This window comes from Pipistrellus hanaki, assembly GCF_964339955.1.
Source record: "Pipistrellus hanaki genome assembly, chromosome: X".
In the NCBI taxonomy this organism is placed as follows: Eukaryota; Metazoa; Chordata; class Mammalia; order Chiroptera; family Vespertilionidae; genus Pipistrellus; species Pipistrellus hanaki.
In genome coordinates, this window is record NC_140524.1 from 102486903 (window position 1) to 102514674 (window position 27772).

A 27772-nucleotide genomic window follows, 5' to 3' on the forward strand; every position below is an offset into this window, starting at 1 on the left:
ATGGTCATATGAGAACTCGCAGAGTCCCTCCTGGTGACGTGTCCCCTCTCTGGCTTCTGGGGAATGAGCTGATCGCTGCTGCTCCACCCAGTAGAGCGGCCTGCTGGGAAGGGTAGGCTCAGCGTCCCTCTGCGGCCAGGGCGCGCTCACAGCGCATGCCCTGTGTAGAATTGGGGTTTGTGAACATTGCAATGACCCTGTCCCCACAGAGCAAATGGCGGCCAGGGAGTTCACTAGGCAGCAAACCTCCTAAGCGACAAACCCCACTGCCATCCACTTCCACACTGCATCGAGCTAAAGGGCTTCACGCACATGTGTGGGGCACACAGCCTGCTTCCGTGGGCTCTGGGGCTTAGGCATGCTTTGCAAACACAAGACGTCAGCACCTGAGAGCAATGGAGCATGAATCCTGAACACAGAGCATTGATCCTGAGTTCAGCTCCCAGCTTGGCAGCTGGGCGACCCCGGCCCAGTGATTGCCCCTCTCTGTGCCTCAGCTCCTCGCCCGGGAAGTGGAGAGTAGTGGTGCCCACCTCACAGGGTGGCTGTGGGACTGAAGCAGCGAATCCATGTCCCATGCTTGGCCCCGCGCTCGGCCCTCAGGGCTGGACGTGTCTGCTGCTCCCCGCTGGGCACAGAGGAAAGCCCGCCCCACTCACCTCGGGGATCCCCGAGCCGCAGGCGTAGGGTGCGAACACACGCACCAGGGAGACGGCCAGGAAGGCGAAGAGCAGGGCCCACAGCACGTAGAGCAGGTAGTTGAGGATGTAGGCGCTGGCACCCTGAACAAGACACCACACAGGAAGGACCGCTGAGCCCCCAGACCCGACGCCCCCCCTCCGCTGGGCCGGCAGCAGCGGGGCCTGTGTCAGCGAAAAGGCAGCTGCTTGGACGGGAGGCTGCTACAGCTACTGGAACTCACAGACACTGCCAGGCTTCTCTACAAGCCATTTCCACAGACTTGCAGCCCGACTGGCCTGCTCAGTGGTTAGCGTCGCCCCAGGCACCGAAAGGTCACCGGTTTGATTCCCCATCAGGACACATGCCCAGTTGGGGGCTCCATCCCCAGTGGGGCGTGCAAGAGGCAGCTGATGGATGTCTCTCTCATACATCAATCTCTCTCTCTCCCTCCCCTTTCCCTAAAAACATCTTTGGAAGCCATTATAAAACATACATGTCTTGTGCACATGAAGCAGGGGGGAGAGTTTCCAACGGCCATTTGCACAGGAGCCAGAACTACCAGGTCACACCATACGGGGCCCGGATGGTGATCAGACACGCACGCTGCAACCACAGGCAGTCCCCCCGGCCAGGCCCGGCCCGAACCCACCTCGGAGCGGTTCACCAGCAGCTCCGACCACTTCTGCCACAGCGGGCACTTGTCCCGGTCCTCAAACGTGGTCTCGGAGGACGTCCAGCAGCACTGCTCGTGGCTGTACCAGAAGGCGGACAGGCAGATGCCCTCCTTCAGGTCGGTCATCCAGTCCACGGCCAGGTCGATGACGCCGGCCAAGGTGCCTGCAGGGACAGCGGGGCTCTTGGAGGAAGGACAGGAGCACCCCCCCTGCCCCGCCCACACACACAGGGAGCCCTGAGCACTCGGGGGGGGGGGGGAGGCAGCCAGCCAGGCCCTAGGAGACCCCGGGCGGGTTCATGTCCTCACGCGGACAGAGGCCCGTCTTCCTCCAGCCTGAGCCCATCCCTCCCGGGTTCCAGAAACGGGTGCGCCCCCTTCACAGGGCTCTCCCACAGCGGCCTGGGGGGGGGGGGGGGAGCGCTGGGTCACACAGTCCTGTTTCCCAGGGGAGCGTGCCAGTGCCAACCGGGCAGGATGACAACTGCCTGGCTGTTTAAGGTCTGGCCACACATGGGAACCCGACTTGGACAATCTCACTTCCTAGAACTTGCTGGATTTTTAAACTATTGTGGAAGGGATTCAATTAATAATTTAAATTGTTGTGGATCTATGTAAGTAAGTGACTGCTTCAGAGGCCGGCAGAAGGGGGTAATGAGTGTGCGCTGGACCACAGAGGGCCTTTCTAGAAGGAGCCAGGCCAGTCTTCTCTGCAGGCAGGGACATCAGGCTACCACATTCTCCCAACTTTCACCGGATCCTTATTATCCTGCCCCAGCCATACCAACACCGGGGCACCCACACGCCTGCGAGGGCTCACCCCTCCCTGCCTTCCCGTTACACGGAAGCCCCATTGTTTGAGAGGACGCCTGAACCCCCAACAGGCGGCACACCCCAGCAGCTGCCCCTCACCCACTCCAGCCTCATCGCTTCCCACCTCTAGCCCCACCCCTGCCCACTCCCTCCTCGTGGCCCCTCCAGGCTCTGCTCTCTGCACCCTCTCAGGAAGCACTGCCCTCCCCACCGGGCCATCTCCTCTTTCTCTTCCAGATCCCGGCACTTCCATCACCTCCTGCAGGAAGCCTTCCCTGATTTCCTAAATTTGGGCTCAGCATGCTTTCCAGGCATGTACCCATCAGCATACCTGTCACATCCTGATACCATGATCTGCTGGCATGGCATCTATATAACACATACGTTATCCCGAGTGCACCTGTGGAGCACGTCACAGCGGTGGAAAGGCTTTGGAAAATAGTCTGAAGCTGCTCACCAGGTTAAACAGTTACCATCCTTGCAAGCAACTCCAAACCCCGAACACCTCGTGCTGAGTAAAAGGAGATGATCACTCTACATGTTGTGTGATGCCATTTCCATGTAACGTCCAGAGCGGGCAGAGAGGGCCAGGGGACAGGAGGAGGCTGCGGGCCCTGGAGCTTGGCAGCTAAAGGAACTGGCGGGTCTCCGGGTGCCAATGAAAAGGTTCTAAAACTGACTGTGGCGATGGCTGCCCACCTCCGTGAGGACACTGAAAACCACCGAATGACATGCTTTCACTGGGTAGATTGTATGGTACTATGTAAATTACACAATGAGGCTGCCACATATGTATAGCGGGTGGGGGTGACACAGCTCAGGGAGGGAGAAGTGGACTTTTAGAAAGGTGGTCAGAGAACACCTCAAGCGAAAGATGTTCAAACAAAGACCTAAAGAAGGTGAGTGTATTTTTTTTTTTTTTAAAAAAAGGAAGGTTGGGGGGACCCCTGCAGATAGCCAGGTGGGAGACCCAATGATCACCCCAAACCCACCCCCATTCACTGGGCCATAATCACAATATCCCACCCCAAACCCACCCGCATTCACTGGGCCATAATCACAATATCCCACACCCAGTCTCCCCGGCTGGCTGCTTCTGGCAGTGCTGGCAGGTTCAGCTTTCTTACGTGAACGGAGTATCTGTGACACCCGGTGGTGATTCATAGTAATTGATTCCCCATAAAGGGCTTGTTAATGTTTTCTTCCGTGGAGCAACAGTGACACCTGGTGGTGATTCACATAGTAAATGTTTTGTGCATATTTCGTTCCGTGGAGCAACAGTGACACCCGGTGGTGATTCATAGTAAATGCAGCGTTGATGTTTTCTTAATATTTCTATTTGTTATTCAACAGCGACATCTAGTGATGAATCCTTATAACTGCACTGCAGAGGAGACCCTGGATCTCTCCATCTCAGGAGTCAGAATGTAATGTCCAGGATGCCACTTAGGAGATGACTGGCCCGCCAGCTGGACAACAGGAAGTGAATGGGCACAGTTTGCTGGCTTTCCTTCCAAGGTACATCCAGATCAAAAGCACCTCGGCACTGGCAGCAGCATCTCTCTCTTACCTTCCTCCTACATTCACTCGCTGATGTGTCCAGGGGCTCGCCCTTCTCCTGTGGCTCTCACCTGGCTGCACGTTAGCGTCACAGGAGGGGCAGGAGGAAGTGGAGGGGGTCGGCGCTAGGGCATCATCTCCAAATACACTATTTGATTGAAGCCTAAGCAGCAGGTTTTTTTAAAATTCCCCAAATGATTTTCTTTAAAAGAACTGGCAGGCCGAAACCGGTTTGGTTCAGTGGTAGAGCGTCGACCTGCGGACTGAAAGGTCCCAGGTTCGATTCCTGTCAAGGGCATGTACATTGGTTGCGGGCACATCCCTGGTAGGGGGTGTGCAAGAGGTGGCTGGTCGATGTTTCTCTCTCATCGACGTTTCTAGCCCTCTATCTCTCTCCCTTCCTCTCCGTAAAAAATCAATAAAATATATATTTTTTTAAAAGAACTGGCAGAACTCGTATTGATAGTGAAGCCAACTGGTCAATATCAGGTTCTGACCAGGCTCTCAGATTAATCAATACATCTAAACTGCCTGTGTACTCCAAGATGCCAGAACATCTATTCTGCATTTCTCTTCTCTATCCATTTCTCCTTCCCAGGAGCCAAGGGTAATGACAGTGAATGACTTTCAAACTCGATTCTAAACAGAGACATCAACATTCACAGCCGGCTCCCACCCGCCCGCTTCCAAAGGCCTTCGCAGAGGCGATCACACACCACCTATCCATAAGCCCAAGCTCACCGGGAATGCCAGTGGGACAGGGACCGCCTGGGGAAATGGGTGGACAGCTGTTGTGCCCTGAGCACTCCGCTTGGCTCTCTGTGATGTGCCAAACCGGAAAGCCCCTCCCTCAGCCGTGTACGGAGCAAATGCAGAGGCACCCGGCCCCTGGAATCTTCAGGAATCCCAAACCTACATCCGTAGACAGCGCCTGGGAAGGCACATGGGCATTTCTTTAATTATCGTCAGCTGAGCTCAGGGCGATGGGAGAGCCACGGCCTGGGAACATGCTTCCCCAAAAGGCTGGCCATGTTATCAGCTTGGCCTTCACATCAGCCCAGGTGTGTGACTTAGCGATGTAAATCCAGCCAAGCACCAGGAACGCTCGGCCGACTCAAGAATGCAAATAAGCTCCTTTGACCCTAGGTTCTGGTGATACTTCCTGGTATTTGGGGATGTATACGGGGTCCCTGCCTCTCCATCAGAGCTGGCAGCGGTTCCACCCGGCTCCCAGCTTTTTCCTTCTATCTCTGTGTCTTGTTCCTTTCTTTTATTTCTTAATCCCCAGCTCCTCCACTCAGGACCCGGACCCGTTCCTTTTCCGTGCTGGACTGGGGAAAGAGAGGGACACCTCTACATACATCTGCGCCCCTTGTGCTCCGTCTCTCTCACAGCATCCGCCGTGTCCCGCTGTATCACAGTCCTTGTCTGGCCAGTGCTCTAACCACAGCTCTATGTGATGATGGGCTGGGGGTTTCTAAGGGGGTCTCTTCAGCACGCCGGGCTCTTTATCCCAGACTGACCCTGCACAGCCTCCTGAAAGCGGGGGAGCTGCAGGCAGCAGAGCCCTAGAGAGCTGCGCCCCGGATGTTGAGAGTGGGTTTCTCCTCCGCAGAGCGCCCTGCTCGCTCCGGGAACCTGGTGCTGGGGTTACCCAATGATGGACGCAGAGGCCCTGAGGGTCTGAGCAGTGTGTGGGCAGGGGGGGGGGGTCCTCCAGCTAGCTCCTGGGGTGTCCCCCCCCCTTTTTTTTTTTTAAGAAAATGGAGCCTTTTGTTAGAGGTCAGTTTAATATATATTTGCTTACTTGAGAGAGAGAGGAAGGGTGAGGGAGAGAGAGAAAGAAAGATTGATGAGAGAGAACATCATCAGATCGGCTGCCTCCTGGGGATGGAGCCCACAGCCCAGGCACAGGCCCTGACTGAGAATCGAACCATGATCTCTTGGTTCCTGGTTCGACGCTCAACCACTGGGCCACACCAGCTGGACACGTGGCGCGCATTGGGGTGTTTGCAATTCACTCCAGGGCCTCCCGGGGCTAGCAAAGGCCAGCTTCACGTGGTGTTTAATTATTAGAGACCAAAACCTCTCCGTACTGCTTTGCCTTCTTCATAAGCACGCGGCACAGAATGTAGTGTGTTTCCATACGAGCCTGTGGCCACACGCCTGCGCCCCAGTCACAGCTCTGCAACGCCCCCGGAGCCCCGCCCTCGGGCCTGGCCTCACTCTAAGATGGTCCCAGCATGGACCCCTCCCATAGGGCACAAGAGAAACACCCCAGTTTTAGAATGCCACCCCAGCAGCCACCCTGGGCCCGGCCGCCCCGCCCGGGAGCGTGCACGTACCCGCCAGCAGCCCGATGAGCAGCATGACCACCCATCCTGACCAGGCGTCCAGCAGGCCCTTGATGAACTCCCACACGGACTCCTTGCTCCTGCTGGTTATCTGGGGACGAGACACGGCGGTTCATGGGCACACACTCCGGTCCCGTGTCCTCCCCGCAACCTCCCTCAGAAACCGAGTAACTACTCAGCTGGTTTCACACACACACACACACACATACACAGCACTCCTCCGGCCACCTGCCACACCACGGAGTGGCCTTTCCGCTCCAAAACTCCGCTTCAGCCCTCACCGGTGTGGCTCAGTGGATAGAGCGTCGGCCTGCGGACTGAAGGGTCCCAGGTTTGATTCTGGTCAAGGGCATGTACCTTGGTGGCGGGCACATCCCCAGTGGGGGGTGTGCAGGAGGCAGCTGATCGGTGTTTCTCATCAATGTTTCTAGCTCTCTATCCCTATCCCTTCCTGTCTGTAAAAAATCAATAAAATATATATATTTTTAAATCCACTTCATTTAGCCTGGCCGGCCTGGCTCAGGGGTTGAGCATCAACCTAAGAACCAGGAGGTCACGTTTGGATTCCTGATCAGAGCACATGCCCAGGTGGCGGGTTCAATCCCCAGTGGGGGCATGCCGGGGCAGCTGATCCATGATTCTCTCTCATCATTGATATCTCTCTCTCTCTCTCTCTCTCTCTCTCTCTCTCTCTCTCTCTCTCTCTCTCTCTCTCTTTCTCTCTCCCATTCCCTTCCTCTCTGAAGTCAATAAAATAATTTTTTTGATCCACTTGATTAAACAAACTCACAGGTGCCATTTGAACCCTGATGATCTGCAAGCCATTCTGAAGGGAGACGTGGAGTCGACGCCATTGCAGACCAGGAGGTGGCGCTCTGGCTGCCACGCTTCACCCTGCTCTGAAGCACTGTCCCTGGGACTGAAGGCAGGCCGCACACAGTAGGTCCGCCTTGGCGGAGAGACCTGGCTTGGCCCGTCCTCACCACCAAGCCCTCCTCTCACTGGGTCCCCCTTGGCTGGTTCCCCCCCTTCACTTCTCCCCGCTGCTTCTAAGTGTCTGGCACTGCTCTCCCCCCCCCCCCCCCCCCGCAGTCCCCACCGAATGGCCTGCCTGGCTCCTGGCGCCTCCTGCCTCCTCCCTCTACAGAGCCAGGCCGCCTGCCCTCCCCCCCCCCGCCCAAAGCACCTGACATTTCTCTTAATGTACACTGAATGGCCAGATGATGGTGATCTCTGAACACATAATAACCTGACCACTCAGTGCGTGTGAGTGTGCGTGTAATAATATTAGAGGCCCTGTGCATGAATTCCTGCATGGATGGGGTCCGGCCAGCATGGCCGGGGGGGGGGGGGGGGGGGACATGGGCAGTTGGCCGGCCTGCCTGCTGGTTGAACTCCTGGTTGAGGGGACAATTTGCATATTAGCCTTTTATTATATAGGAGGATATACACTGAGGGGTCAGATTATTATGCGTTCAGAGATCATAATCTGGCCACTCAGTGTATTTTATTTATTATTTTTTAATATATTTTATTGATTTCTTACAGAGAAGAAAGGAGAGAGATAGTCAGAAACATCGATGAGAGAGAAATATCGATCAGTTGCCTCCTGCACCCCCCCCCACTGGGGATGTGCCCACAACCAAAGTACATGCCCTTTACTGGAATCGAACCTGGGACCTTTCAGTCGGCAGGCTGATGCTCTATCCACTGAGCCAAACTGGTTACGGCCACTCAGTGTATTTTATTGATTTCAGAGAGGAAAGGAGAGGGAGAGAGAAACATCAGCGATGAGAGAGAAGCACGTCCCACACTGGGGATCAAACTTGCAGCCAGGCCATGTGCCCTGACCAGGAATCAAACCATGACCTCCTGGTTCATAGGTTGATGCTCAACCACTGAGCCACATGGGCCGGGAGAGCACCTGGTATTCTATGACCTATCCACAGCTCTACCCCTCCCACAGCCTTCCCTTCCTTAGCGCCCTGCCCACCCGGAACACGTGGGCATGAGCCGGAGGAACCCCCTCCCACATGTCTGTCAGGACGCCACCTACCTTCCTGTGCCTGTCGGTGTCCCGCGACTTCTCCCTCAGCCAGTCGATGGTGTGGAAGTCCTCGTACGTCCCCACGTCGGGGAAGGGCTCATCGAGAAAGTCCATGAGGTTGCCGGAGCCGCTCATCGCTCCTGCACGTGACCATGCTACTCACACCTGGAGAGAGAGCGCAGTTGACACGCCGGCAGGCGGCCCGCACACCCTGGCACCACCCGCTCCCACTACTTCCTTGTGGAAGGAAGACTCGCATTAGCATCTGCTGCGGTGATGTGTGTACACTGAGGGGCCAGAGGATGGTGATCTCTGGACGCATAACAACCTGGCCCCTCCGTGTATCTGTATCTCCAATGGGTACCAAAAGCATTCTAGACTTTTGCTGGCGATCAACCTCCTACTTGCCCTGAGCTTTCTATCAGCCGGTGCAAAGGGGAACACTGATCAGGTGCATGATTTATAGTATCTTTGATATCCAATCAATGAGGTGCTCAAGAGAAGTACACTGAGTGGCCAGATGATTGTGCATTCAGAGCTCATCATCATCTGGCCGCTCAGTGTGTATGCAGGCACACACAGTCTGTCTCAGTCAGCAGCAACTGCTGTAACAAACATACCTTGGACTGGGTGGCTTCTGAGAAATGCATGTTTGTCTCACAGTCTGGAAACCAGGAGATCCACTCACAAGCTAAACACTGTCACCCAACCACTCATTGCTCCCCGGGGAGCTGAGGCGGGTCACTCGGGCAGTCAGCCTGTGTGGCCGTCACCCTGGATATCCACAATACACAGCGACAGGAGAGCGGAAGTGCTGGCGGCACTTGAACTAGCTGTGGGAGGGCGGTAACGTGCAGAGGGCACTGCCCTCCGCACCAGGGCTGCCCTGGGGGTGGACAAGGAGACGGATAGGACCTCCTGCCACACGAGCCAGCTCTGGTCTTGATGTCTGTGCACCCCCCCCAAAAAAAATTCACAGGCTGAACCCTCCCCCCCATGTGAGGGAGTTAGGAAGCGGGCCTCTGGGAGGTGGTGAGGGCATGCGGCCCCACCATGGATGGGCTCCGTGTCCTTATGGGAGAGCCCCGTGTCCCTTCTGCCACTCGGGGCACAGCGAGGCCTGGGGCTGGGAAGCGAGTCCCCACCCGACCAGCTGGCACCTTGACCTCAGACTGTGGGAAAGCAATGCCTGGTGGTTTTTTGTTTGTTTGTTTGTTTGTTTTTTGTTTTTAATATTTTCATTGATTTCAGAGAAGAAGGGAGAGGGAGAGAGAGATAGAAACATCAATGAGGAGAGAGAATCGTGGATTGGCTGCCTCCTGCATGCCCCCCACTGGGGATGGAGCCCACAACCCGGGCCTGTGCCCTTGACCAGAATTGAACCCGGGACCCTTCAGTCCACAAGCCATAGCTCCATCCACTGAGCACACCAGCCAGGACCCTGCCAACTCTTTATGCCAGTCACTGCAATGCAGAAAAATCATAAAAAATAGTCCACTGATGGTGAGATGAAAACTTCAGATACCCCGTGTGGCAATCTCATACCCTCAAAAGCTATCCTAGGCCGGCTGGTGTGGCTCAGTGGTTGAACATCCACCTATGAACCAGGAGGTTCGATTTCGGGTCAGGGCACATGTCTGGGTTGTGGGCTCAATCCCCAGTAGGGGGCATGCAGGAGGCAGCCGATCCATGATTCTTTCTCCTCACTGATGTTTCTCTGCCTCCCTTCCTCTCTGAAATCAATAATAATATTTTTTAAATATATTTTATTGATTTTTTGCAGAGAGGAAAGGAGAGGGATAGAGAGTTAGAAACATCGATGAGAGAGACTCATCGATCAGCTGCCTCTTGCACACCCCCTACCGGGGATGTGCCTGCAACCCAGTTGCATGCCCTTGACTGGAATTGAACCCAGGACCCTTCAGTCCGCAGGCTGACACTCTATCCACTGAGCCAAACCGGTTTCGGCAATAAAAATATTTTTTTTCTACAAAAGCTACCCTAATATCTGTGACCAGGACTGCCTTTAACCCTCAGAAGTGGGAACGGAAACATGTGATTGGCAAGAGACCGCTAAATACATACAAAAAGCGAGCTGCAGGCAGTGGGGATCGGCGTCACAGCCCAGGCGGCGGGCAGGCCTGCCCGCGGACATCCCTCCCCCTCAGACCGAAGGAAAGCAGACGGGGAAGTGGGGATTAGGCCGGCGCAAGCACAGGCCCAGGCCGGGTTATCTATAATCTCCCAGCCGGGCCTGTTCTTTGTAGAAGCACAGTTTTAGTAAACAGAAGTCGTAAATCTAACGTGCCTGTTTCTGCTACATTCCAGAAACTGTTCTGACCTATGCGGCTGCCTGGGTCTGGGGGACGGTCTGGACTACCTGGTGGTTAGCATTGCAAGCATTTTTTCGCCAGAGGAATGCGCCCACAGAACCAGCACCCAGATCAAAGGCCGGAGGCGGCCAGCCCCCACAGGCTCGTCCTGGCCCCTTCCCGGCCCACCCCACCCCTCCACGGAGCCCCGATGCTGAGCCTCACACCCCAGCCTCAGTCCGCCTGCTTCTGAACTTCACAGAAACGGGGTGTTGTGTTCCCCAGCTTTTTGTTCTACGTGATGCTGTAGCGTCTCTGCTCCTCTAACCGCCCTCTGTGCCTGTGGAAGGGCCGGCTAACACATGTGGGAAGATTTGTGGGGCAGGCAGCTTCTGTCGCATAGAAGCAGCCAGAGACAATACACAAACCAGGGGCTGGGGCTGGGTGTCATTTGCGCTTGAATCTGAATCTGAATCTGAATGTCATAGCATCTTCATTTGTCACAAGACATTCCCCTTCCAGTTGTCTTTGATCATTAAGAAATGTCAGAACCGCCCTGGCCAGGGTGGCTCATGCACTGAGAGGTCACTGGCTCGATTCCCAGTCAGGGCGCATGCCCAGGTGCCGGCTCCATCCCGAGTGGGGGGCGTGCAGGAGGCAGCTGATGGATGGTCCACTCTCACACCAATGCAGGGGAGGACAGGGCCAGGGAACATCAAGCCCAGACACAGGCCTCGGTTAGATGGCAGCTAAAAGTCATAGCCCCAAAGCTGCATTCCTTCCAGACTCGCCAGAAGCTCCCACAAGTCACAAGCCGCCTGTACAGCGCCCCTTTCCTTGCCACCTGCGAGGCTCACACAAGGCACTGAGCTCAGGGGCTGACTTGGTGCCCTTGGTCTCAGAGGGGTGTCGTTGCACCACTTGGCCACCAGATGGCGCAGTGAAAGCAGCCCTGCCGCCTGGAGCAGCCTGGAGCCCAGAAACAGACAGGAGCGCTCCTTTCTCCCTCTGCCCAGCATGGAGCCTCCCCAGAGCAGGCGGACAAGCTGGGCGCCATCGTTGGCTTCTCCTCTCCTGCCCGCCCTCTGGCTCAGGCCTCCCCCAAACGTGCTGGCAACGGGTGAGCCTTCAACACAGCATGCTGGCCAAGGCAGCTGCATCAGAACTCAGGGGGCGTGGTGCCATCTACATGGGGTCACACACATGACTTTCTGTGTGGGTGGCAGCACGGATGTCCCCATTACAATCCACGAAGCCACGCGTTTAGGTGTGACGCACTTCTTGGCGTGTTTGTGATGCTTTGCAATTTTAAGACGCTTCAGAGAGCAGCCTGCCCGTCAGTAAAAGCAGCTGCAGGCAGCTGCAGGGGCCCAGTTTTCACGTGTGGCTCCTGCCCGGGGCATCCACTCTGCTGGCGCCAGCATCGCCCTGTTCTTCAGAGCACACGCTGCCCACACTCCTGATGCCCGCACATTCCAGGTGAGGCGGCTGTGCCGGAGAACGCCTCCGCTCACATGGGGAGAACTGTCCGAACTGCTCCATGGCCCTGGCTGGTGTGGCTCGGTGGCTAGAGCATTGGCCTGAGGACTGAATTGTCCTGGGTTTGAGTCTGGTCAGGGCACATGCCTGGGTTGCGGTCCCAATCCCCAGTAGGGGGCATGCAGGGGGCAGCCAATCAGTGATTCTCTCTCATCATTGATGTTTCTCTCCCCCTCTCCCTTCCTCTCAGAGCGCAATAAAAAGTATTAAACGTGTGTGTGTGTTTGGAGGCACACTGCCGCTGTTGCATGCTGTTTGTTTCCAGCAGCGTGGGATTCTGTAAAAAGAGGCGCTGGTGGCTGCCTTAACTGGTGTTGCTCAGTGGATAGAGCATCGGCCTGCGGACTGAAGGGTTCCAGGTTCAATTCTGGTCAAGGACATGTACCTTGGTTGTGGGCACATCCCCAGTGGGGGGCATGCAGGAGGCAGCTGATCGCTGTTTCTAACTCTCTGTCCCTCTCCCTTCCTCTCTGTAAAAAAAATCAATAAAATATAAATTAAAAAAGAGAGAGAGAGGCGCTGGTGGCAGCACACAGAGTGGCCCGGAACGGGCAAACTGGAAGGTGACATGAAGGTGACCCTGAGGCTGACAGTGGGCACGGGGTGGGCAGGTGCGGGGGCATCCCCAGCCCATTGACAGGTGAGCACGCGGCAGCTCCTGCCGGGCACTGCCTGCTCTGGGTGCCGTGGGACCCATGAGCATAGAGAGAATGAGGAAGGCTCTCCAGGACGGTGACCCGGCTGCCACCAGCAGGAGCCGGAGCTGGGGGGCAGGAACCAAAGAGAAACACCCCAGTCCCCCTACCCCCCCCCGAGGCCATCCTGCCCCAGGGACAGCGCCAATGTCACAGGACAGGCGCACAATGGCATCTAGTGGGTGGGAGCCAGCGACGCTGCTCAATACGCCAGAGCCCCCAGGACGGCACCCGTGGAGGATGACCGCGCCTCACATGGCACCCGTGGCGACCGGGAACTGAGCAAATGAGCAAGAGCGAGAGGAAGCGCCCAAGGCCCAGCCACCGGCTCCGTGTTCGCCTCCCGCTGAGGATGTGAGAGGGAAGCTGGCGGGAAACTCTCTCTAGAAGTTTCTGTGAAATAAGCCTGGCTTAGCCGAGTGACAACACTTACTACAGGCACCCTGTCCCGCACAGTCAGCCTGCTAGGCTACCCCCCGGCAGCGAGCAGCTCGAACCCCGGCACAGAACCAGCAGGCCGCGCCAGGCCGCGCCAGGAGCGAGCTGTGAGGCCAGCGCCCAGGAAGATGGCCCGGAACAGAGAGGGAAGACATGTGTGCACAGGAAACCATTCACCAGAGGTGCCCGCGCAATTCTCTCTCTTGTGAAATGCCCGTCCCTTTGTCTGTGATGGCCGGGACCTCCCGCTGCAGTCACTCAGGTCACAGCCCGGGCCCTGACGGAGCCCAGGTACCGGGTGGCAGCCCGCGTGCAGTGGGCAGAGGACGTGGCTCCCCGAGGCGCTGCAGGTCAGGGCGCGGCCACGGGGGCAGGAGGGCAGGGGAGCCGCCCACATAGAAAACACCCCGCCCCCCACACGTGCAAAGGCCAGGGCTTGAAGTGACAGGCAGACATCCAAACTCCACTGGTACTGGGGGACTGGTACCGGAGGCTCCAGGCCATGAAGATGGACGTAGGAGAGACATTTTGATGAGACATAGGCAGTTGTGCACTTACTTACAATCAATGCACTCAGCCCGGCCAGTGTTGCTCAGTAGTTGAGTGTCAACCTATGAATCAGGAGGTCACGGTTGTGGGCTCCATCCCCAGTAGGAGGCAGCCAATCCATGATTCTCTCTCATCATTATGTCTCTCTCTCTCTCCCCTTTCTCTTCCTCTTTGAAATCAATAAAAATATATTTTTTGAAAAATCAGTGCACTCAAAGGCATTGTCAATATGCCCTAATTCCAATAGATGTACCTAAACCTTACACACAATGTACCTAAATCTCTCTCCTCCCCATGCCGGGAAACACACGCCACGAACAAACATGGGGCTGTCAGAGATTGGTGGTGCTTCAGAAGGGGCAGGGGGACGGCAGCCACAGCCTACGGAGCTGACATCCCCGCCCAGAAAACCCCCGGGCTCTTCCCAGTGTATCTGCTACCAAAGCTGCGTAACAAGTTGCACCAGAACCGAGAAGCTATGCCCGGACATAGGTAACCTTGCAGTTTCTGCGGGTCAGGCCTTGGGAAGCACTTGGTTGGTCTTCCCAGCTTGAGGTCTCTCAGGAGGTCATGGTCAAACCATGGGCCCTGGCTACTGCCATCTGAAGGCTCGACGGAAACCAGCTGCCTCCTGCCCCCCTCCCCGGGTGGCTGCCAGGCGTGCTGGCTCTGGGCGGGAGGCCTCGGTTCTGCTCCACCCACATCTCCGCAGACTGCCCGGTGACCTGGGGACGAGGCAGCTGGCTTCCGGGAGAGCAGTAGGGTCTCTTGTGACCCAGCCTCGGAAGCCATACGCCATCGCTCCCACAGTTCCTATTGATGGCACAGGCCAGGCCTGGGGGCCAGGGTGGGAGGGGACTACAGGGGCCCACCGTGCCTGCGCCCTCACCAACTTCACCTTCACCTGGGACCAGGGAGTCTGGCCTTTGTCAACACAGACACCTTCAGGGTGTGAGGGGTCCCGCCCTTTCACCCCGCCCAGCTCCTCCCCAGACCCAGCCGGGGTCCCCGGAGGACACTGGCCAGAGGTGCTGCCAGTGAGAGGGGCCCCTGGTGGCTACAGGGCGAGGGCCAAGGGCCACAGCGCTGAGGGCAGTCACAAGTCCCGACAAGAGGCAAGCTCAGAGGCACAGGACGTGCAGAAGGACATGTGAGGATTGAAATCTGCCTGGTGCCAGCAGAGCCGGGAGGCCACTTCCTGCTCCTGGTGCTTCCTCCCTGGCCGCCTCCCACCCCTCCACCTGGGCTGCCTCCCTTCCGCGGGGCTGGGAGCCCCAGGGCTGGGAGCCGGCGGGACCCTCCCTGCCGGCCTGTTCCCCGCCCCGGCCTCCGGCTGCCTGGCCCATGTTGGAACAGAGCCTGCGGACGGGAAAGGGACTCAGGCCAACTCCGCGTGGCCTCGGATGAAACAATGGACTTGGTGTCCTCACATCAGGGGCAGGAGGTCGCCATGCACCCCGAGCCAAGGTCAAGGATGGAGAATTTCCCAGAGGCTCCTGTCACAATAACAGCCTGGGTGGCGGGGAGAAGGGGACATCTGCAAGACCCTAAATGAAGATGATGATGATGATGATGATGATGATGATGATGATAACAATAGCCCTGGCAGGTGTGGCTCAGTGGACAGAGCATCGGCCTGCAGACCGAAGCGTCCCGGGTTTGATTCTGGTCAAGGGCATGAACCTCGGTTGCAGGCTCCTCCCCGGCCTGGCCCCTGGTCGGGGCTTGTGCAAGAGGCAACCAGTTGATGTGTTTCTCTCACATCGATGTTTCTCTCTGTCTCTCCCTCTCTCCTCCACTCTCCCTAAGAATCAATGGAAAAATATCCTTGGGTGAGGATTTAAAAAAATAAATCATCATCATCATAATCATAATAACAGCTCCATTAGGGCACATGCTGGGCACAGCTAGTGTGTTCTCTGTAAGGGCTCTGACCCCACTCCCTCAGGCCCACGCTAAGTACTGGGGCGGGGAAGGTCCGGCGACAGGCCCGAGTGTCACCAATGGGAGCCCGGCCCGAGGTCCTTCTTCCCCGACAGCCCAGCAGGCCACGGGGCACGGGCTCCCTGCTCCCCGAGAGGGGCCCACGGGCCGCCCTTCCCCGAACCTGCCACAGCCTAGCCAGGCGGGGTTACCTCTGCCCTCCGGGCCGGGCAAGGCTCTGCTTCCCAGGACACTGTGAGAGGAGCTGGCACTGCCAACACAGACAGAGGCTGTGGCTCTGACAACAGATGGCCCCAAGGTTCCGAGCCCAGAAGCCTGAGGTCGCCATGGTGACAGCAGGCTGCTTCCATCTGCCCCGTGCTCTCCCCCTGGCTGCTGGACGGCCCTCTTTGCCTCGTGCCCCTTCACCCTGTCCTCTCTGTGCCTGTGGAGAAACCCCCTCTTACTTTTGTTAAGTGATTTATTGATTTCAGAGAAGAAAAGAGAGGGAGAGAGAGGGAGAGAGAGAGAGAGAGAGAGAGAGAGAGAGAGAGAGAGAGAGAGAGAGAAAAGCATCAATGATGAGAGAGAATCATGGATCGGCTGCCTCCTGCACTCCCCCTACTGGGGATGGAGCCCACAACCCAGGCATGTGAACTGAGAGGGAAATGAACCCTGACCTCTTGGTTCATAGGTCAGTGCTCAACCACTGAGCCACACCAGCCGGGTCAAAATCCCTCTTCTTGTAAGGACACTGGTCAGGCTGGGTGAGGGTCCCCTAATGACCTCATGTGAACTGGATGACCTCTATAAAGCACTGTCTCCAAATGAGGTCGCATTCTGAGGGGCTGGGCACCTTCACAAGGGTTTTGAGGGGCACAATTTAGCCCATGACAGCTGCCCCATGTCCCTCCCTCTCGGGGACCTCCTCAGACTCCCCCTCTGACATGGCCTTCCACAGCACTCCGCTGTGCTGGGGGGGGGGAGGGGGGGGCACGCCCTCACAGGAAAATGAAATTCAACAGGTGTGGCCCTGCCGGCCGGTAGGTGTGGCCCAGGAGTTGAGCGTCAGCCTATGAACCAGGAGGTCACGGTTCCATTCCCGGTCAGGGCACACGCTTGGGTTGCTGTCTCAATCCCCAATGGGGGGCGTGCAGGAGGCAGCCAGTTCATGATTCTCTCTCCTCATAAATGTTTCTTTCTCTCCCTCTCCCTTCCTCTCTGAAAGCAATAAAATATATTTGTAAACAATTTGTTAGATGCAGAGGGTGACAGACTGTGCCCAGCAGGCACAGGGAGAGGAGCGAAGGGCCGGGACTTGGCCTCAGGCACTGCCACAGGCCAGCTCACGCAGGGACAGCATGTGCCGGGCACCCACCACAGGACAGCCAGCGGCCTCCGGCACCCCATGCGGGCGCCTGCCCTCCTCTGCTGGCCCGTGATCCTGCTCCTGGTCGCGCGGCCCTGACAGGGCGGGAGGGCCATGGGGAAGCATGGCGATGACATGGGCAGCACCAACCTGGGGCAGGCGAGGCCCGCCCAGGTGCCCGGAATAACCCGGCGGGGGCCTTCCTGCCAAGCCCCGTGTGCTCTGCCCCGCCGCCCGTGGAGCGAGCGCTTTCCCACTTACGGTTCTCCGAGGCCCTCTCCTCTGGCCCCGACCTCCCTGCGACTCCTGAAATGCCAGGCTCAGCCCCCCATGATGCCCTCGAAGCTCTCCCTCACTCCTTTTCCTGGCTCCGTCGTGGTCGCCCCGTCTAACTAGCATTCTCTACCCATCACTGTCCATCCTGGCCTCCTGCGTAAACCTTGTCCATCTGGCTCTGGAATATCCCATCGCCTAAAGCAGTGGTCGGCAAACTGCGGCTCGCGAGCAACAAGCGACTCTTTGGCCCCTTGAGTGTGGCTCTTCCACAAAATACCACGGCCTGGGCGAGTCTATGTTGAAGAAGTGGCATTAGAAGAAGTTTAAGTTTAAAAATTTGGCTCTCAAAAGAAATTCCAATTGTTGTACTGTTGATATTTGGCTCTGGTGACTAATGAGTTTGCCGACCACTGGGCTAGAGTGGCAGGTCTCATCCGGGGGCAATTTCGCCCACCAGAGGACATTGGGCAATGTCTGGAGTTTGTTGTCCCAATGGGGGCGGGGGGGGGGGGGGTGAGCAGGGCTGACTACTGAACATCCCTGCCATAGAGTCTCCAGTCCAAATGCCCAGAGTGTCAGCGTTAAGGATGCCTGGCTTGAATACAGAGCAGGGACCCAACTAATACCTGCTACTCGAGGGAATAAATAATGACTCTGAAGCTCCCGCCCACGGAAATGCCTTTGTGGATCTCGTGATACTGATGTCTTTTCTTGGGATACTTCCCTTGTCATTCAGTGAGCCGACTATGCCCCATGTTCCGTGCCGTGTTTGCAGTGGCGGGCTGGCCATGCACAGTCCCTGGTCTAAGCCTAGAGGGAGAAAAGAAGACTCTGTAGATGCGACCAGAGACCTGGGCGCCTCCCCAGCTGTCACTACCAGTCACGTGACCTTGGGCAAGTCCCCTGACTTCCCTGGACATCTCTTCCTCATGTGTAAAATGCAAGGATTGCTTTAATTTTTTATTGGTTTCCGAGAGGAAGGGAGAGGGAGGGAGAGAGAGAGAGAAACATCAATGATGAGAGAAAATCATGGATCGGCTGCCTCCTGCACACCCCACACTGGGGATCAAGCCCACAACTCCGGCGTGTGCCCTGACTAGGAATTGAACTGTGACCTCCTGGTTCCTAGGTTGATGCTCAGCCACTGAGCCGCCGAGGCTGGGCAGGGTTGCTTAGATTTTGAAGCTAGCTTCCGACATGTCAGCTCCACGCTTTTACAGTGGAACCTCAGTTCTCCAACTTAATTTGTTCACAAAGGCTGTTCGAGAAGCAATTTGTTCACACAATCACTTTTCCCCTTAGAAATAATGTGGATTGAATTAATCCAGTCCAGACCCCCAGTGATTCCGTATTCACCTTTCTTATGGACAGCGCCTGCCCAGCGGACTGTCTCACCTACAAACACACACGTCTTCTCTCATGTATGAAACCACTGGCCTTAACGGAGGCCCCTGAGCCCCAGTGCCCGGTGCCCCCAGGTCCGCAGGCAGCATCTCGGCTGGCTCACGTGCTGGGGCCTCCGGGGTGCTGCCGGCCCCAGGCCAGCAGCATGCCCGCCTCCAGCTGCCTGTGCCCCTTGCTCCTTAGTAACCCCAGCGCTCTGGGCGGCCTCTTTGTGTTTGAAAATCATGCTAATTGTCCACTTGGCCAGCAATGTCTCTCCTTCGTCTGCTGCCTGAGAGACGCTTTGCCCTCCTGAGGCCTCAGCAGGAGAGTTGTCAGGTGGGAAACTGAAGTTTGGTTCTGCAACCGAGACAGATTTTCTGTGACCAACTTGGTCACAGCTTGGGGGAGAACAGAACTGCTTGAGAGGAGAGAGGTGCGAGAAACGGTCTGACTGCACTTGATGGCAGAGGATCCGCTCCTCTCTGCACTTTTCCTCAGACGGTACCAGCAGCGCTGATGACAGAGGCTTCGGGGGTCCGCACGTCCCTCCGCAACGTCCCTCCGCAGGGGACGGGCTCAATAAGGGACACAGGAGGGGCCGCGCTGTGAGCGTGCTGATGGAAACATCTGGAGACAAGGGCCCTGGAGCTCTGGTGGGATAGCTACTCATCGCAAGACCTTAATCACCCCCCCCCCATGTCCAAAGGGTGTATATTTCCTTTCTATCTTTTATTATATATATAATTGATTTCAGAGAGGAAAGGAGAGGGACAGAGAGAGAGAGAAACATCAATGATGAGAGAATCATTGATCGGCTGCCTTCTGCACGCCCCACACTGGGGATCGAGCCCACAGCCCAGGCATGTGCCCTTGACCAGAATCGAACCTGGGACCCTTCAGTCCGCAGGCCGATGCTCTATCCACTGAACCACACCCAGCAGGGGTCCTCAAACTTTTTAAAGTGGGGGCCAGATCACGGTCCCTCAGAGAGCTGGAGGGCTGGACTATATGAACTACTAATTCCTACTGTAACACCTCGGCTGCGCTCACTGCCCAAAAAACCTGGTGGGCCGGATCAGACTCCTCTGCGGGCCGCATGTGGCCCGTGGGCCGTAGTTTGAAGACCCCTGAGCTAGGGCACCTATCTTTTTAAAAAGCTTTTTCTTCTGAACATTCCCGAGCACACAGAACATTCTCCAGAGGAGCCCGGTGAGGAACGCCGAACGACCCAACAAGTGTCCGATGGGCACCTTTGCCGCATCCCGTTCTCCTCCGCTCCCTGGAGCCCTCGGAAAGTCAGCGGTTCTCAGTGTGATCCGGGGACACCTGGGGGGTCCTCAAGACTCTTTAGGGCACATGTGTCAAACACAAGGCCCGCGGGCCAAATCCAGCCCGCCAGGCCTTGCAATGTGGCCCGCACCGCGCTGTCATCACTGCACTCCGCTGTCAGTTTATGACATTGTCAGTTTATGACTGTTCAGTAAACCATTCGGCCCGCGATTTAGGCTGGATTTTAGATTTTGGCCCCTTCTCTGATTGAGTTCGACACCCCTACTTTAGGGGGTTCCACGCTGTCACAGTATTTTATAACAATCTCAGATTATTTACCTTTTCCATCCTGATTCTCTCGTAAGTGTACAGAATTTTCCAGATGCTACATGACATGGGATATTGCAACAGATTGAGTGTAGAAATGGGTATGAGAATTCGTGTTCTTTATTTAGCCATTCTGAATGAGATCCCCAACATGGTTTTTTAGGTGTAAGAGTAACTTGTTCTCTCGGGACACTGTGTCCTACCGATGTCAGCATGTGTCTGCACGCACAAGCCGCGTGCACAGAGCGCAACCCCGGCTGGTGACAACCGGCCCTGAAGCCCCTGCGCCTCGGTTTGTGACCCAGGAGGCTGAGCTGGGTGCCCGCCACGTCTCATAAAGCGCCCAGCAGCTTCCTCCTGCCAGCCAATCAGCAGCTACAGAAACAACCAATTACAATGCCTAGTGCAGATGCCTGTTCAGGCCAGGAGCCAATCAAGAGCTACAAGCCATGACCAGCTGGTGTGGCTCAGTGGATTGAGCATCGTCCCACGCACCACAGAGGTCCCTGGTTCGATTCCCAATCAGGCACATGCCTGAGTTGGAGGCTCCATCTCCACTAAGGGGGCATGCAGGAGGCAGCCAGTCTATGTTTCTCTATCATCAATGTTTCTATCTTCTCTCCCTCTCTCTTCTCTCTCTAAGAAACCAATAAAACTTAAAAAAAAAAAAAAAAAAAAAAAAAAAAAAGCTAGCCCTAACCACCTAACCAGTGTGACTCAGTGGATGGATCGTCGGCCTGTGGACTGAAAGGTCCCAGGTTCGATTCCAGTCAAGGGCATTCACCTTGGTTGCGGGCACATCCCCAGTGGGGGGTGTGCAGGAGGCAGCTGATGGGTATTTCTTTGTCATCGATGTTTCTAGCTCTCTATCCCTCTCTCTTCCTCTCTGTAAAAAATCAATAAAATATCTTTTTTTTAAAAATAGCTACAAGTTATATGTGGTTATTGTCAAGGACTGGATGTGTCTTGTCCCAATTGCAATCCTCACCCAATAGGATGGTGCTAGGAGGCCATGAGGGGTGATCAGGCATGAAGGGGGATCCTCTGAATGGACTAGCGCCCTTGTAAGAAGAGGCCAGAGGCCTGGCTGGCTCCCTCCCGCCGTGAGGACAGAAGGCGCCTCTGCAGCCAGGAGAGGGCTCTCTCCGAACCCCACCTCGCCGGCACCCCAGCCCTGGCTCCCGCCGCCGCCGGCACCGTGAGAAGTAAACCCAGGTTCAGGCTCCAGAGCTGCGTCCGCGGCAGAACTGACCCCGCAGCCGGCCAGTCCCGTAGGTCTCACCGGATGGAGAAGTCCCTCTCGTTCTCTTGCCCAGAGTGGCCTGGAGCAGAGACAGGGTCCGATGGCCCCCGGGGTGCCAGCTTCCGATGCACACGGGGGTGAGGGCCCCTCTGGGCTGTGGCATCCAGAGGAGCTGCCTGGACGGCCCCGGTGCCGCCTGGGAGCAGCCTCCGCACAGCAGCTCTTCCGCAGGGAACACCGGCTCCCTGCCACCTCGCGCCTCAGGGGCCAGGCAGCGGCAGAGGGACACACTGCCGTCCGGGACAGACCAGGACAACGGTCCGGCTACTCTGAGTCCACACACACAGTGCCCCTGCCACGGCCTCGTCCTGTCTGGAACCTTCCCAGCATGCAGGCCCCCCACTCTATCTGACCCCCGAAAGCCCAGGGGCAGGACCAGCGAGTGCAGGTGGCCCCTTTGTATGGCTGCGGCATCCCCTCCGCGGGGAAGGGCAGTGGCCAAAGCCACCGGCCGAGGGCAGCCCAGGCCGGAGACACAAGTCCTGCACTGAAGCCTAAAGCACGTGACCCCCTGCTGTTTCTTAGCCGTTGTTAATCCTCACCGGAGGGCATTTTCCATCGGAGTGGATAGGAGGGGGAGAGACAGAGAGAGAGAAACATTGATGAGAGCGAGACACATCGATTGTTTGTCTCTCCACGTGCTCCCCAACCAGGGTCAGGGATTGTGCCTTGGACCGGAACGGAACCTGGGACCCTTCAGTCCTCAGGCTGACGCTCTAGCCACTGAGCCACACCAGCCAGGGCTTGACAGCTGTTCCTAAAAGAGCCCTCCCATTGTGTTTCCAGCACATACAACAACATGGAAGTGCGTCCGATCTCCCACCAGGGGCTCAGCATCAAACAACCCACAGGAAGATGAATTCTAGAGCGCAGGAGACAGAGGGACCTGGAGGGACCTCCGACATCAGTGGCTCTCAGCTAGGCAGTGGACCCCCCTACACACACACATACACACACACACACACACACACACACACATATACACACACATATACACACATACACATACACACACAGGGGACCATGTCTGGTGACTTTGCGGCTGTCACAGTGTGGACACTTGGCGAGAAGGGGAGGTTTGTTGCTGGCATATGGTGGTGGCAGGCCAGCACCCCCACCATGACAGAATGCTCCCCCCAAGTGTCACTAGCGCTGAGCTGGAGAAATGCTGGTCTGAGTTCCCGGGTGACTTCAAGTACAAAGACACTGAGGCTCGCCCAACCGGAAGGAGCCAGGCGGTCAGGGTTCGATTCCCGGTCAGGACACAGGCCCGGTTTGTGGGCACCATCCCCAGTGGGGTGTGTGTGTGTGTGTGTGTGTGTGTGTGTGCAGGAACAAGCCGATCCACGATTCTCTCTCATCATGGATGTTTTTCTCTCTCTCCCTCTCCTTTCTCCTCTAAAATCAATAAAAATTTCTTTTCTTAAAAAAAAAAAAAAACTGATATGTTCTCCCATACAGAGGGCTTTCTTGTTGTTTTGTTGATGGTTTTCTTTGCTGTAAAAAAGCTTTTTATTTTGATGTAGTCCCATTTGTTTATTTTCTCTTTAGCTTCCATTGCCCTAGGGGCAGTATCAGTGAAGAAGTTCTTTTGGCATATGTCTGAGATTTTGCTGCCTGTGGATGCCTCTAGTATTTTTATGGTTTCCCGTCTTATGTTTAAGTCCTGTATCCATTTTGAGTTTATTTTTGTGTATGGTGTAAGTTGGTGATCCAGTTTCATTCTTTTGCATGTGTCTGTCCAATTTTCCTAACACCATTTATTGAAGAGACTGTCTTGACTCCATTGTATGTTCGTGCCTCCTTTGTCAAATATTATATTAACTGAGCATAGTGATTTGGGTTGATATCTGGGTTCTCAATTCTATTCCATTGATCTAAATGTCTGTTCTTGTGCCAGTACCAGGCTGTTTTGAGAACAGTGGCTTTGTAATACAGCTTGGAATCTGGTATTGAGATCCCTCCTACTTTACTCTTCTTTCTCAGGATTGCTGTGGCTATTCGGGGTCTTTTGTTGTTCCAAATGAACTTTTGAAGAGTTTTTTCTAGGTCAGTGAAATATGCCGTTGGTATTTTAATTGGGAGAGTGCATTGAACCTATAGATTGCTTTGGGAAGTATGGACATTTTGATGATGAACATATTTGCAAATGTTATCACTGATAAATGTTTAATCTCCAACATCTACAGACAGCTTATACAACTTAATAAAAGGAAGATAAATGACCCAATTAAAAAATGGGCAATGGATCTGAATAGAATCTTCTCAAAAGAAGACAGAAGGAAGGCTAAGAGGCACATTAAAACATGCTCAAAGTCACTAATTATCTGAGAAATGCAAATCAAAACAACAATGCGGTACCATCTCACACCTGTCAGAATGGCCAACATCAACAAATCAACAAACGACAAGTGTTGGCGAGGTTGCGGAAAAAAAGGAACCCTCGTGCACTGCTGGTGGGAATGCAGACTGGTGCAACCACTGTGGAGAACAGTGTGGAGTTTCCTCAAAAAACTAAAAATGGAACTCCCATTTGACCCAGTAATCCCACTCCTAGGAATATATCCCAAGAAGCTAGAAACATCAATCAGAAAGGATATATGCACCCCTATGTTCATAGCAGCACAATTTACAATAGCCAGGATTTGGAAACAGCCTAGGTGCCCGTCAGCAGATGACTGGATCCAAAAACTATGGTACATCTACACAATGGAATACTATGCTGCCATAAAAAAGAAGGAATTCTCATCATTTGCAGCAACCTGGATAGAACTAGAGAACATCATGCTGAGTGAAACAAGCCAGTGAATGAAAGAGAGATACCACATGACCTCACTTATCTATGGATGATAAAGAACATTATAAACTAAAGAACCAAAAGATAGATATAGAGACAGTAAAGCAACAAGCAGACTGTCAAATTACAGCGGAGAGGTTGGGGAGATCAGGGGAAGATAAGAGATCAACCGAAGGACTTGTATACATGCATATAAGTACAACCAATGGACACAAAACTCTGGGGAGGGAGGGCATGTATGGGAGGGGGGCATTGGTATATGTACAAAAATAATAATTTAATAAAAAATAATAATAAAAAAATAAATAAAATTTAAAAAAATGAGACCAAAGACACAAAGTGACGTCCAAGGTCACACAGCCCCAAAGCCAGAAGTGGAACCCAGAACTCAGCCGCACCCCTCTGTCCTCAGCGCTGCTCTGCCTGGGCTGGGCCCGGCTGGGCCAGGCGGGGCAGGAGTGAGGGCGGGACACGAATGAAGCCACGCAGAGCCACATGAGGAGTGTGGCAACAGGGAAGCCAGCAGCGCACCGGGCATGTGCCCTGCGGGGGGGGGGGGGGGGGGGGGCCTCAATCCCCAGCTCCCCTGCATGGCTGTGCGGGCCAGTAGCTGCTGGCAGGTCCCCTGCTCCCTGTGTGTCCCAGCTCCCGGAGGGAGGGCTGGGCCTCCGGGGAAGCAGGCCCGGCTCCGCCTAAGGACGCGCACACCTGGCCGGGCCTCGGGCCTCGGGCCTCGGGGTGACTTTGAACCAGAGGAAGGAATCTGAACCCGGGTCCGCCCACTTCAGAGTCCACACAACCACCCCCGCCCCCCCAGAACAGCCACCTGCCCCTTCCACCCGCCGCTGAGTCACCATGGCCCCTCTCTGCGAGCTAATTGCTCAGCCAGGGAACCCCAAAGAACGCTGGGAACACTTGGGTTTGGGTGCTCCTCTCCACCCACCCCCTCCCAAAGACCGTTTTGTTCTTAAGAGATGTGTTCTTAAAGGAGCCGATCCCCTCTCTCTTATCCTCGCATGCTACCCTTACAGGCTGCATTGCATAATTGGATTGCATTGGATTGTGGTTTGATTGGATGCTGCTATTTTTAAATCTACTCACAACACCTGGGGGGGGGGGGATACATTTATGAGCTATCCCCTCGAAATGCCGGCGCCTTGCAAAACAATGCAAAACGCTTTCGATTGCACGTCCAGCTCTTTAAATCGCTGACGAAGGACTTTCCCTTCCCTCTGAGCAAAGCAGCTTTAAAGAAATCGGGCTCGGAGAAGCGGTAAATGGGCCATTATTCGCGGCACAATGACAGCTGCGGCCAGCGGGCTGTCAGGGCCAGGCCCGCCCCCTCCATTCTGCATCCATCCCGCCCCTCCCGCCGGGGCCAGAGGCCAGGTCTTCCCGGCCGGCCCCCACCCACTTTCGGGGGGGGGCATGCAAAGATCCAGGTCACGCGTGACGGGCAACGGCCCCTCTCCCGCCCCCCCCCACCCCTCGCGCCGGGGTGCATGCAAAAGCGCTGCGGCCGGAGACCCCGCTTCGGCTTTCTGGGGCGCTGCCGGCCGCCGGGTCCGGGGACGCGCCCCTTACCTGCAGAGCCGCCCGCGCCGCCCGGCCACCCACCTGCACAGCATCCCGCACCCGAGCATCCTTTCTTCCAGCGGCCCGAGCGCGGTGACGTCACCAGGCGGGGCCGCGCCCCACGTGACCCCCTCGGGCCGGCGCCTGGAGCGGTGCTGGCGGGGGGCGGGGCGAGACCCTGACGGCCCGGGAGGAGGGAGCCAGTGCCCAGGGGCTCCCCGCCAGCCCCGGGAGCGGGCACCGAGGGGCGCCACGGGATCCCGGCTCCCGCACCAATAGGATTGCGGGAGAGCCGCCAGGAGGGGATCAGCAGCGAGGGGAAACCATTGCGTTTTAGTCTTCAGCAAACGCAACCGGGCAGTAAGCAGCTTGTCTGCAAACCGAGCCGAGTGCATGGACACCCTTGGCAGGGAGGGTCAATGTTGCCAACCATGTGTGAAACATGATCGCAAAGCCATTCGTGTGAAGCACGTGCATTGGGGAACGTTATGCTAATCGCGCCGATGAATAATGCTTTCGGTCACTCTCAACAGCGACTTTCCAATGTCAACCTGGTTTGCCAAAGACAAAGGGAGTGACAGCATAGCGGTACCACGCACTTGAGCATCTGATTAGTTCAAATCAGGCCCTGTGGCGTGCGCATGGTTGTACACATGTATGTCCGTTTTCTGAAATCTTCTGGCCGGGAATCTGATCTGCCTGGCAGGGCGGAGTTAATTCCCAGGAGCTATTATTTCACGTTTTCTCACTTTTCTCACACTCAGCAGAAGTGAGTCATCTGACTGTCCCAGAGAGCATGCACCATGTCAACATCCCGTGCACAACTGACAGCAGCCCTGCCTAGAAAGCCCCAGACAGCTCCACCGGGGTCATTTGGGAGATTTGAAAACTCAGGCAGCGAACATAGCAACGTGCCTTGCCAACCCGCATCAGCGGCCTGAGCCTGGCAGGACCAAGGCGGGAGCCATGTGTGCCAGTGTCACAGGCTGGTGCGCTCCGCCGGAGTCTGAATCACCTTCTCACTCCAGGCCCCCGCCCCGAGGGGGGAACAGACCGTCTCACCAGCAGGCCCGGCTGGCTGCTGGCCCTCAGTCCGCAGCTTTCCTGTATCTAGATCACACCCGCATGACCACTGTCCCCGCCAGGGGGGCCACATCGCTGCTCGGGACCAGCCCCCCTGTGAGGCTAACAGGCCCTCCCTGACTGCCGCTTCTTTCAGCACCAGACGTGACAAGTCAGCGAAGTGGCGTGTGCTTGTTCCTGTGGGTGACAGGCAGCTTACCTGGGGCTTCCGGTTCCTGAGATCGGAGTTCAGACGCCACGGAAACCTGCTCCTGTGGGGCCGGGCCTGAGGGAGACTGGCTCTCCCGCCAGGGTGACTGTCAATTTCAGCCCCGCACTCCCAGGCCCGGCCACCCCGCCCCCGCAGCCTGGGCGTCACGTGCTCGGCCCAGCCACTCAGCTCAGCCCTGCCCAGCCGGCGCTGGCACCTCTTGCCCCGGGAGGGCAGGCAATCGCCTTCGCCTACACCGGTGCGCTCATGCCCAGAGAGAACCCCGAGTCCCCAGCCAGGACGCCCTGCAACCGGGGCCCCCAGAACCGATGGGGCGCGGGGCCCCTGTCAAATGCCCTCCTGCGGGCTGAGGGGCCGGCTCTGTCCCGCTGGGCAGGAGCGTCTGCGCAGAAGCCCCTCCTGCTCCGGTGACAGTTTTGCCCGCAGGTTGGTTTCGCCTTCTGTTTGCAAGGTGATTGCTCAAGTGTGAAAGGCATCGCGCAAACAGGCGCCTCTTGGGGGCGCTGGGCATTCCGGCAAAGGTTGGTTTTAATTTTAAAAAGAAAAAAAAGAAAAAAGATGCCTCCCAGGAGAATGTAAATTGAACAATCTT

The 27772-nt window shown here is 56.2% G+C and overlaps 1 protein-coding gene across 3 annotated transcripts in view; it reads right to left on the minus strand.

Annotated features, from left to right (window-relative positions):
* CLCN4 (chloride voltage-gated channel 4) overlaps positions 1-27313 on the minus strand; it is a 47065-nt gene extending 19752 nt beyond the window's left edge. The window contains exons 1-5 of one of the 3 annotated variants that reach the window (XM_084870015.1): positions 27169-27313; positions 8138-8293; positions 6073-6172; positions 1331-1518; positions 660-782 (exon numbers count right to left, since the gene is read on the minus strand). In XM_084870015.1, the coding sequence (XP_084726141.1) occupies positions 660-782; positions 1331-1518; positions 6073-6172; positions 8138-8263 (537 nt within the window). In that variant the 5' untranslated portion in view covers positions 8264-8293; positions 27169-27313. Of the gene's footprint in view, positions 1-659; positions 783-1330; positions 1519-6072; positions 6173-8137; positions 8294-25895; positions 26001-27168 lie in introns of those variants that run through there. The other 2 variants (XM_084870014.1, XM_084870016.1) reach the window with 2 other exon arrangements.
* Between the last annotated feature and the right edge of the window lie 459 nt (positions 27314-27772).